The sequence below is a fragment of the Watersipora subatra genome, chromosome 3, assembly GCF_963576615.1.
Source record: "Watersipora subatra chromosome 3, tzWatSuba1.1, whole genome shotgun sequence".
Taxonomy (NCBI): Eukaryota; Metazoa; Bryozoa; class Gymnolaemata; order Cheilostomatida; family Watersiporidae; genus Watersipora; species Watersipora subatra.
In genome coordinates this window covers 33,075,274-33,087,836 of record NC_088710.1, presented here as the reverse complement: position 1 = coordinate 33,087,836, position 12,563 = coordinate 33,075,274, and the positions used below count along the sequence as shown (strand labels likewise).

At 36.9% G+C, this 12,563-nt stretch overlaps 1 protein-coding gene across 2 annotated transcripts in view; it reads right to left on the bottom strand.

Moving 5' to 3' along the window:
• Nucleotides 1-12,563, bottom strand: part of LOC137391672 (ras GTPase-activating-like protein IQGAP1) — an 82,731-nt gene that overhangs the window by 56,620 nt on the left and 13,548 nt on the right. Inside the window, exons 1-5 of one of the 2 annotated variants that reach the window (XM_068078192.1) lie at nt 11,966-12,078; nt 8,822-8,942; nt 8,310-8,466; nt 4,854-4,931; nt 879-1,023 (exon numbers count right to left, since the gene is read on the bottom strand). In XM_068078192.1, the coding sequence (XP_067934293.1) occupies nt 879-1,023; nt 4,854-4,931; nt 8,310-8,466; nt 8,822-8,942; nt 11,966-12,074 (610 nt within the window). In that variant the 5' untranslated portion in view covers nt 12,075-12,078. Of the gene's footprint in view, nt 1-878; nt 1,024-4,853; nt 4,932-8,309; nt 8,467-8,812; nt 8,943-11,965; nt 12,079-12,563 lie in introns of those variants that run through there. The other variant, XM_068078193.1, reaches the window with a different exon arrangement.

Below are 12,563 nucleotides of genomic sequence, written 5' to 3'. Positions count from 1 at the left end.
CATCAGTGAATCTAAGCCAATCTAGCAATTTAGCCAACTGAATTGCTATATATGATATGATATAAAGTTCAATATGATACGATATAAAGTTGAATATGATACGATATAAAGTTCAATATGATACAATGTAAAGTTCAATATGATACAATATAAAGTTGAATATGATATGAAATAAATTTCAATATGATATGAAATAAAGTTCAATATGATACGATATAAAGTTTAATATGATACAATATAAAGTTGAATATGATACAATATAAAGTTGAATATGATACAATATAAAGTTGAATATGATACAATATAAAGTTCAATATGATACAATGTAAATTTCAATATGATATGAAATAAAGTTCAATATGATACGATATTAAGTTTAATATGATACGATATAAAGTTTAATGTGATACGATATAAAGTTTAATGTGATACAATATAAAGTTTAATGCAGACTTTTATTAAACTTTTATGCAGACAAACTATTTTAGAAACTTAAATATAGAAAAAGGTGAATGTTTAAATTTATTTTCTCACTCTGTCTGAGCACTCACAATAATGTCTGGCTCCTGCTGCCCCACCGCTCAGAAAATCAACAGCTAAAAAAATCCTATGAAAAAAGGTCAATTGGAAATGTTTCATTTTATGTCGGTTTGATTTCAAATATCTAATTTTAGTACTTAGTCTTTCTGCTAGCCTTTATATAATTTATTAGATCATCTTTTACCTACAAGTTGAATGATGTATAGTTACAATGGTGGCACACATACATGAGTCAGGTCTGGAAACGGAATAGACTGCAATTGTCTTTAATAATTTAATAACCTAAACGCTAGTTGAGTAGAACTCTTATCAGGAAAATGACAAAACTTGAATCGTACCAGTAAACTCAGCCTTGCCGACGAGGTTCTGAATGAGGGGTGCCTTGCCGAGCTTGTGTAGGAATAGACTGAGGGCATGGATACAGTAGATAAGTTTGGGCATGTTCTTTCTGTCATAGACATCTGATGTGTCGGGATAGAATATCTGGCGGGTAGAGATATAAGTATATAGACTTACGATGTCTAAACTGGATAGAGATACAAGGGTATAGTCTTACGATGTCTAAACCGGTGGTAAGCTTTTATCATCTATCACCGGTGAAGGTCATCTACTAATTTAGCCTTCTTTAGCGGAGGCTACACGGACTAATGTGTCACCGATTCTGGGATTATATGCTTGAAGTGTGATTACACTGCTCACACCCAATACACATTACTATTTTGTAACATAATATTCATGTAACATATTATCGAGTACCATATTATCATGTAACACATTATTGTGTAACATATTATCATGTAACACATTATCGTGTAACATGCTATCATGTAACATGCTATCATGTAACATGCTATCGTGTAACATGTTATCGTGTAACACATTATGATATAACATACATGTATTGAGAAGTAACATGTTATGATGTAACATATTACTTAGTGATTTATATAGTAGTTTTGAAGTAGTCTTTATTTCTTAAAAAATATATATTCCAAGTGTTGTGAATTTTTAGTACATTGTCTGCAATGTTGCCACAGAACTCATAAAAAACTCTCAACATTCCTAAACTAATGACAGTTATAGAATGCTCGTGTAACTTCAACTACTAACAGTCAATAAACTAGTTCAAAGTAGTTAAAGCAGTTTGCCAAAAGAGTTTTTGGTTAAATAAATAATGAAAAAATACTTTTCATAGCAATGTGGTAGCCATTCATTCAAGGATTTAGAGGTTTCATTGAAATAGGTCAAGAACAAAATCAAACAAGTGTCTTCGCTTGTTATTGAAAAGCGAGACTTTGGTTAATAATTTATTCTCACAAAATTTTAAAAACTAAAGCAAGGTGGCGAAAACCAATCAGTCAGTTTTGGTAGTAATTATTTTTTTTAAAGATGAGAAACAATTCAATTTGAATACAAACTTATTGTGTTTAACAGCTATCCCTCCTTCGTAAACAACATGCAATTGATTTGTCAACACATCAAACAGCACTGCTGTTGCATCTCAAATGGTTGTAAATGGCCTATGACACGTTTTTTTCAAAGATATATCATGGTTACTTGAGGCAAACATATAGTTTTGTGTTGCAGACTTCTTAAAATCTGTACTACAATGATGAATTTTTGTAAGTTTTAACCACATTTGCTTTTTATTCATAGTTGGTATACTGTTCTTTGTTGTTAAAATGCTGAAACAAGATTTTAAGCATCTAGTCCCAGTATATCATCACAGACATACTGGTGTCTATAGCAATTACATGCTTGATGCTGTTCAGTTATTAAGCCGTGTATGCATCATGTGGTTTAGGAGGCCAAACTCTCCTTTTACAATTTCTTTCAATCCTCCATGAAAATTAACTTCAGAGATCATCCTGGCTGCATGAAACATGACTGCGCTGGAAAGCCCGTGTTGGAGATGACATAATTTGTTGCAGAGGAGAAAGGCAATTTATTTACAAGTTGCAAACTGAGTAGACATTACAGCAAACACCAATTCAAGTGTTTCAAGCATGCCGAGTCTGTCACAGCGGCACATAAATGACAGAATTCCTAATGACACTTCAAAAGGATTGAGACAGCCGGAGGGCAGAGAAAGGAATTTGAGGGCAGCATTTCATCTAGGCATGTACTTCTCTCTGGGATGGAGAAGTCAAGTAACGGCATACCTAACTAACCAAATGTGTATACTATTTGCTGCTCATGAAAATTTGGTACACAAGAAGTAATTGATATCGACTTAAAAAATGGTCAAGACATACTCTTAATCATAGAAAGTAGAAAGTTTGGTCCTACTTGATCCTAATTCTAGTGAAGTGATGGGAACAGAAAGGCTACTCAACTTATCTAACCATCACTACTGCTATGGCGGTGAGTCATTTCATGTATCCTGAGCCTAGTTCACACGAGGATAAATCTCTAATGAAACCTCAGACCAAACGACACCAAAATTTCTCCAGCCATTTTCTCCGACTCGCCTATCTAACCAATGATAACACGAGTTATATCACATCACGCATGAGCCTGATCATTACTTTTCGCAAACAGTCGACAAATTGCATAGATATAACTTTATCCAACAGAGAGGACAAAAGGATCATATCGATCCTCTCTCCTAACGATTTTATAAAACACAGCGCTTCCCTAATCATTTTTATTGTCACAGTCCCTAAAACTGATGAGGGCAATCGCACACCCCCTTGTTTTGAATGAAGCAAAAGTCTGAAGACAATGAAAAACAGACATACTCAGAATAAATGATAATAATGTATTATTGGAAGATCGTTCTAAGAAAAGTCTAACTTTTTCACACAGGAGCAACATATGAAAATGCACATTCATACAGACAAGTTTTTATGACGACAAAGACACTTTCTTTGGCTTCACGATTGATTCTCGCGCCCCGGAAATGACAGACCATACCACCTAGCAGTGCGAGCACCCTCAATCTGGACTCCCTGACTAAACAGATCCATCATTTTGGCAAAATAACTTTTTGAACGAAGCTTCATTTTAGGTTTTTTGGGGAGATTTACCCTTGTTTGAGCTGAGCTTTAAGGTGCCTCAGCAAAACTGCATGACCTGTCTAGATTTACATACATCCTAGCGACATGCCCTGAGAGATTCACATACATCCTAGCGACATGCCCTGAGAGATTCACATACATCCTAGCGACATGCCCTGAGAGATTCACATACATCCTAGCGACATGCCCTGAGAGATTCACAGAAATTACGAAAATGTGGATAAGTCTTTGCGCAGCTCATCCCTATGTCTAGCGATGAGTTAAGCGCAACTGTTCGGATTATAAAAAATGATAGTTTTAACTTTATTTTAATCTACAAAGTGTGGGCGAAGGTTACGCATAAGATTCAAGGTTTCCTTGGTAACGCTAGCAATTATCATTGACACATGAAGTGAATGAGACGTGAAACAGTGAAAGTTCTTGTCTCTCGAGAATGACAATGATTTATATTTATATAGTCAAGCATCATGATAATATCTGGATGCACCTACGAGCCAGATGATGGCTCCAGGGACAGAGAAACAACATGCTTTAGATGTACTGTTTTGATATGGCGCAATACGGAATAGCAAAGAAGCAATATTTCAGTCATATAACAAACTTAGCATCATCTTAAGAGATTCAATCTAAAGTATGCCAATTACAATGATTTCAGAGCCGCCAGTTCTTGGAACAGTTAAAATGGTTTGTATATTTTATCCACAATCCAACACTACCATCTATACAAGTAAATAAACATATTATTATCGCCTTAGTACCTTACTAAGAAACCTAAGAATTGAGAAACGCAGTAGCTCAATGAGCAACTATTCGTCAAGGTGTCTCGGAGGTCATGTTGCACTCTCTAGGTTTTAATTAAATTGAGGATGACACTGTTTACAACTCACCTGCCATACTCAGTTTACAAGCCAGTTATTTTTTTCAGTTTATGTAAAATGTTGACTTCTCATGAAAAGACATCACATAGTATACCTATACCTAGTACTACACACCCTATTACCGCCCTAAAAATGTTACTTACACCCCTACTTTTCCCTCCTCACCCTGAATCTCGCACCTGTAATTTTGGGTAACAATTGTGACAGGTGAAGGGTTATCCACTAATATCTAAAGGTCATCGATTAGCCAGATGTGGTTAACATGTAGGAAATTCCAGGGCTGCGAAACTAATGTTTTGTTTGCCAAACATGAGATTTAAGAAACTGGAAGATAGTCTAGTTCACCTCGTGTGCAGTATAACCCGTCGTGACGAGGAGAAATATGAATAAACTAATAGATTGGAAGGAGACTTACCGAAGGCAGGCCTGCATCCTCACAAGCCCCAAAGAACTGCACAACGTTGTCCGTGTGCCTGTAGTGTAGGCCTGAACTCTGCAACAAGAAAAAGACAACTTGAGCCGTGGCATACATCCCGAATATTATACACAATCTTAAATATTATTATGAATAAAAGAGCAAGGAGTGAGCCAATAGTTAGATATACTCTCTAACTAGAGAGTATCTCTAGTTAGAGATACTCTCTAGTTAGAGATACTCTCTAGTTAGAGATACTCTCTAGTTAGAGATACTCTCTAGTTAGAGATACTCTCTAGTTAGAGATACTCTCTAGTTAGAGATACTCTCTAGTTAGAGATACTCTCTAGTTAGAGATACTCTCTAGTTAGAGATACTCTCTAGTTAGAGATACTTTCTAGTTAGAGATACTCTCTAGTTAGAGATACTTTCTAGTTAGTGATACTCTCTAGTTAGAGATACTCTCTAGTTAGAGATACTCTCTAGTTAGTGATACTCTCTAGTTAGTGATACTCTCTAGTTAGTGATACTCTCTAGTTACGAGATACTCTCTAGTTAGTGATACTCTCCAGTTAGAGATACTCTCTAGTTAGTGATACTCTCCAGTTAGAGATACTCTTTAGTTAGAGATACTCCAGTGAACTTGATCTGTCAATTATTTCTTATGTCTAGCCACAAGAGAAATAATGAAACACAGACAGAATGGGTACACCATGCTACTGTTACTACCATATACTCATGAGATGGAGTGTATGTATCACTACATAGTATGTACTACAGAGTGTACCCATGAGATGGAGTGTATGTATCACTATATAGTATCTACTACAGAGTGTACCCATGAGATGGAGTGTATGTATCACTATATAGTATCTACTAGAGAGTGTAACCATGAGATGGAGTGTATGTATCACTACATAGTATCTACTAGAGAGTGTACCCATGAGATAGCGTGTATGTATCACTATATAGTATCTACTAGAGAGTGTAACCATGAGATGGAGTGTATGTATCACTACATAGTACCTACTACAGAATGTACCCATGAGATGGAGTGTATGTATCACTACATAGTATCTACTACAGATTGTATCCATGAGATAGAGTGTATGTATCACTACATAGTATCTACTACAGAGTGTACCCATGAGATGGAGTGTATGTATCACTACATAGTACCTACTACAGAGTGTACCCATGAGATGGAGTGTATGTATCACTATATAGTATCTACTACAGAGTGTATCCATGAGATAGAGTGTATGTATCACTACATAGTATCTACTCCAGAATGTACCCATGAGATAGAGTGTACCCAAGAGATAAAGTGTATGTATCACTACATAGTAGGCTATCTACTCCAGAGTGTACCCATGTCATAAAAATGAACAGAAAGATTGACAATCTTTACAAAATATCGACTGAAAATTATTAAACTCATTCAAATTTTAATTTGATTATTTTTACTAATTACTTATTTAACTTAAATAATTTTTTATAACTGTTTAATCAAAATTCTTGTTTTAAGAAGCAAAGCATGCATTAATAGGATTCAAACAGACAACTTTTGAAAATAGCTAATTGTTACAGACATTTTTTTAATTTCCTATTTGTTTGAAGGAAGAATTGTTTGCTATCACACCTTACAAGATGCACAAACAAGCCGGTATGTGAAATACTATAACCGACTCTCAAAAGTTGATGTGGGACATATAAATATAGTGTAGGCTTTTTAGTATTTGTAGAATCTGCTTCGACTTTGTGTTATAATTATCTGCCATGTTGGCTAACTCGAACATGCAGCATGGCGACTAGATGGGGAAAATGGATTAGAATGGCAATCAACAGAAACGCTTTTGTTTGGCATGGACCCATTGGCTACTTGTTGTCCTTTGCCTAAGTTTTCTGCTACGTCTGTGTTTTACCGAAAAAATGACTTTTTGTGACGGCTTGTAGCTAACATAAAGAGTATTTTTGTCCCAAAACTGATTTTTTTCTTCTAACATAAAAGTATTTACTGAAAAACAAAATACAGTGAAACATGGATAACTCGCCCTCGGATATAGCGAACACATGGTTAACTCGACTGGATTTGCTTGGTCCGTTCCCACGCAATGATAAATGGCTCTATATAACTCGAACTCAACACTGTTAATTCGTATTGTTTTTGCCCAACGGCTACCGAAACGGTTGCTATCGCTTTAGAAAATCACTTTATTCCAAGCCATAGAGGTAAACCTCAACTTTTCGTAATTCATAAGCGTCGTTACTACCTCCATGGGCAAAATATTTTTGTCAACGACTGTTCTAAAGGTTTGGTGAAATTTGATTTATACTGCTATACGATGAATAGCACGGGCTAACCGGGTCACGGGCGCAAGGATTTTCGCCACGCACATACAAAACAAAAACAGCATGTTGTTTTTGTTTTGTATTTGCGTGGCGAAAATCCTTGAGTGCGTGACCCGGCTAGCCCGTGATGAATAGTTTTCCGACGTTGATTCCGTGTTGAATCAACGTCGGAATGTTGAATGTTTAAAACGTCTTAAAATTGTTGTAATTAAACGTATACGTTGTCTTAGCTAAAAAACTATTCATCGTTTGACCTAAACACAGAATACGTGTGTACATTCAATAAGTATCCATTCAAAAAACGTTAGTGATATACAATGTACCGTAAAACCTCGTAAAACTTTTAATTGAACTGCCTCGGAGTGTTGCTCTTAACGAATCCCAGGTAAAGTAAGGTAATCTTTGCATAAACTTCAAGAAAAATCAGCAAAATTGATCGTGGGTAAAACGCTCAAAAGAAAAAGATGTCTTTTCTTTTGAGCATTTCAGCAACGATCAAGTTTTGCCAATGTCAATCTAAAAAAACGTCCTGGCAATAACATCACCTCAAACAACAAACCAATCTCAAGTGATAGAAAAATCTCTATACTTTTTGATAAAAACGTTTTAAACTTTACATTAGAAGCATTTAATTTGAAACAAGCCATTTGTGCTTTTGATTTATATTATAGTTTGTATATGTTCATGTATCTACTAATAAATAAGTAAATACATGGACTTGTGACAGTGCTCTGATAACTTGAACACTCTGATAATTCGAACACTTTTGCTCGGTCCCTTGAAGTTTGAGTTATCCGAGTTTCACTGTATTATGATCATATTGGGATAAGTACATGTGATTTAAAATGGTGTTAACCTTACCGTCTCATTTTTATTCCCAACACGTATTATGACAAACACTTCTAAAATACTGTCTATATTATAAACAGAGTGCAGAGTTTAATATCTCAACTCTTGTCCTCTCGCCCTCTCGCCTTCTCACCCTCTCGCCTTCTTGCCCTCTTGGCCTCCCCAATAGAAAAACAAACAAGTCATCATAGATTGCCTGAGTTGATAACGGAAAATGAACCTCTTCAGCGGGAATGCGGGGTAAGTCTAGCCTACCTTAAACCGGGTCAAGTCCTTGTCATATATCCTCCTCAACGGAACAATCTTGGGAGCAAAGAAATGTCCTAACTTTGCCAGAATTACTCCATTTTGTAAATTCTCTTCCAGTTCTGTGGTCAATGGGAGTTCTTCTTCTATACACGCCTCTATCCATCTGAAACCAATATGTCACGTGAAGCTAGCAGTTGACAAATAACAGGACTAGCAGTTGAAAATGTGTTGTAGTAGAACCAATACGACCATCAACTAAGTCGTATCATATTTTTTTCATAAACCGAAGGTGATACCATGAAAACATTCGTGAACAAGCGCTGTTGGTAGAAACGCCGAGTCCAATCTGATGATTGTACATTTCATAGACCAGACTATAAAGCTGAAGCCAGCTAACAAGCTGAGGCTATCTGCGACTGTATCAGCCAGCCTGACATACAACTAGCAAACCACCGTTACGATCCTAGAAAGGCTCTCAGTCTATCCATTAAAATGGAAGCTCAGAATACTTGACTCACTTTTTTGCCTCTTCCAAATGGCACAGATATTCATATGCCATGTTCTGTTTGCGCTTTTCATCCATCTCGTCAGCGGTCATGTGACCATCTGTGGCATCACCCGTGTCCATGTCGGTAATGGCTATCGAAAATAAAAATGGGGATGAACACAAAAACATCACTTAAACAGTTCAAGGTAATTGCACAGGAAACTGATTTTCATAGGCACTATCACAATAGACCATGCATAACTGTTAATTTCCCAGCTTAATCTCCTGAGAAAATTACTATAAAACTATGATGTAGTTGTCCTATTGATATCGAAAAATTGGTAGCGAAGTGACTTGCTGCTTTTGGGTGTCGGCAAATCACAGACTCCAATACAGTTAGAGACACATGTAATAATGAATTAGTACCTTACATACGCAAAACTTTTAAAAATTAATCAGTGAGACAAAAAATGATTGTTTTAACAGTAATAAAGAAGTTGGTATGACTTAACATATCACAAACAAATATTTTTCACTGATTCTATCATTACCATACGGAACATACTCCACGATGCTTTAGGTTTCTCGTTCTATGAATCAATGGTACACATTGAAGTCTATGCTATAGATTTTCCCACGCCAAGAAGGGCATCATGTACCAAAAAGTGATCAGCACCGAAATTGCAACTACGATTGCCCTAATGGCATGCTAAGCCACTGTTTAATTACCCAAATCATTTTAATAGGAATTTAGAAAGAGCCACAAAGAGGATGTGGGTAGATTAAATTTTCCTGATAACCTTACTCGCATCACCAATTCCAGGCAAAACCTTCACTATTTCCCATCATCTAGGGAAAAAAAGTCATGACACCTCCTGTAAGACTCCATCAGAAAGCTATATTTAACATGGTCTCTGTTGGCAAGACAACAAGAGAGAAAGAGAGAAGTTATAGCAACAAGATACACACACGCATAGCTCGCTCTGTAGGAAGACTTGAACCAGGCAGAATCCCCAGAAGTAAATGATCCAACAGAAGAACTGCGAGAAAGGAGGGGAGACGATATAGATCCAGCCATAAGACTGCTGCAGGACAGTCGCTGCCCTTTGCTTAACAGATGACTACGAGAGCCTGCCCGAGGCAGACTCGTCTTACGATCATATCGAGAATAATCCACACCAAACGGATCGCCGCTGTCAAACGACATCATGCTCTGGCATACGCTGTCAGAAAAAGTGCTAGCAATTCATTGCTATCTCCCTCGAGAGAAAGTCATGTAAACAAGTCAACGGTCAGACTACGAATGAGTAATGGAAACAGTGATGAGAGAGGTGATTTTATCTGGAGTATATGAAAGCAGCTCCATTACAAACATGCCAGTAGTGTTGAATAAGCAATGTCTCACCTTGACAAGTAAGACAGACAAATGTATCTGTTTTCCCCCAGGAATCCTCTGCCTTATGAGCCTATGCAGATAGCATCTCAAGCTCAACTATGCACACGCTTGCGCTAAATACCACAAACTCACATTTTTCATTGACACAAGAATATATGCATAACTTTAGCAATTATATATAAATTAGGCCCTCTCCCCGAACTGTTGCCTCACTTCTAGGAGATGTGCTGCAACTGGCATACACCGTTGCCATACTGTTGTTATATACGCGATTGCTACATACACTGTTGTTATTCTGCTGTTACATACAATGCTGTTATACCCACACAGTAGCTACATACGCCGTTGTCACATGGTTGTCACATGGCTGTCACACTGTTGTTACATACACTGTTGTTATGAAGAACATTAGGGCTCACCAACTATCAGATTTCAGCCAAGTCAGAATTAAGAAATTTTGAACGATCTATCTTGTCAATAAAATATTGCTCATTTAAGAAAGTCGGCCAAAACACCGACATGATTGTGCCTAAAAGTAGCTATAACGTCGCTAGGTAATAAGCGTGGCAATTTTTATGAAAATCTTTTCATCTAATGTTGGTACTGCCTCATTATACCCTGTCTATACCCTGTCTATACCCTGTCTATACCCTGTCTATACCCTGTCTATACCCTGTCTATACCCTGTCTATACCCTGTCTATACCCTGTCTATACCCTATATACAGCTATTAGCTGACAGAAGAAACTATTATTACAATAACAGTGGAAGATAATATTACAGTGGGATTTGAAGTTTCTCTGTAACTTTGCCTAAAAACGAGGGTTTTTCCAACATTTTCAAGTCATAAAAATGAACAGAAAGATTTGTGATCATTACAAAATATTGACCGTAACCGGCTGCAATGCTATATATATATATAATTATATTAAAATCAATCATTTTTGAACTAGATTATTTAAAAATTGTCTGTTCAAATTCCTTATTCATGCAACATATGCATTAAAAGGTCTTAAACAGACGGCTGCCAAGAATAGCCAATTTGTATGGACGTATTCAAATCTATGGTTTGTACAAAAGAAAATTTTCTTGCTCGCGCACTTCACGAGATGATATGCACAGGTCAATTGGCGCAATTCTAAAACATTCACCATAACCACCATTCACCATAACCACCACGTATAAATAAAACAGACTTTTTTGGTATTTGGATTCTGTTTTGACCTTGCGTTAGAACTATCTGCAATGTCCGGTAACCACAACGACGTAACATGGCGTTTAGATAGGAAAATGTATAAGTTTTGCGGCCAACGGAAGAGCTTTTGTCTTGCATTCACACATTGGCTGATCAACAAAGCCGTTGACGATTGTAGGTCGCAGTTTCGAGCGCGCGAGTGTTTTTGTGTTAAAAACGGGTTTTAGTTTTTCTAACATCAAAGTCATTGCTGAAAAAACGAAATACCAGATTATATTGTTATAAATACATGTAATGTAACATGCTGTCAGTTTGTCTTTAAGGAAACAAGGAAAATTCACTAACCACATAACACCATAAGCAAGTCGGTGTTCTACATATAAATCCACAAGTTCGTGGTTAGGTAATCAAGATTAAATCGAATTTTTTACGAAAATCTTTCCAGGAATACATTCCGGAAAATTAATTACGTATCTACAATAAGCTCCGTTGAACATAGCTAATTTATAAGGGTCCTGTGGGAGCCTCCCTTGTAGGAACATCTACTGGAAATCAATCCAAGACAACCCTCCTGTTATACCCACTGATTAAGTCTGTATGATAGCGGTCGAGCACAGAGAGCCTGTGTATCGCATGTCTCTTCCTCCAGCCCTCCTTCCTCGCGCACTCCTTCGGCTCCATGCCCGACACCATGACAAAGCCGTTCGTTCCGTTGTGCGTCGTGCACGCAACTGACATTGCACTAAGAATCCAGCGTTCAACTCAATAATTCTTCCTGTGTTTGTTGACCTAAGGATTGTTAAAAACAACCATCCCGTTGGTTGGAAGTTAGCTATTGTACTAAGGTAACATTTTGCATTGATTTTTACGGGCGCTCAGTTTTGAATTCACAATAAGGTTAGCCGACAGTTTAGAGGCATAAAAGAGAGTAGAATGAATGGTCTTTAGCTATTGTATTGCGGTCAGATCAGCTTCCATTTGCGATTCTATCAATGAATCAAGTCTTATAGACACTGGGTAAGGCAATAGAGGGGCAATACACACAAAGCTGCCCGCAATCTCTGCTTTTGATATTAAAAGATTAACTGCAATTTGCTACTGGTGTGGTTTGTAAGTAGCAAATTCTATTACCACGAATATGAAGAGGTTTTATTACACCAGCCGTTTTCACGAGCAAGTTTT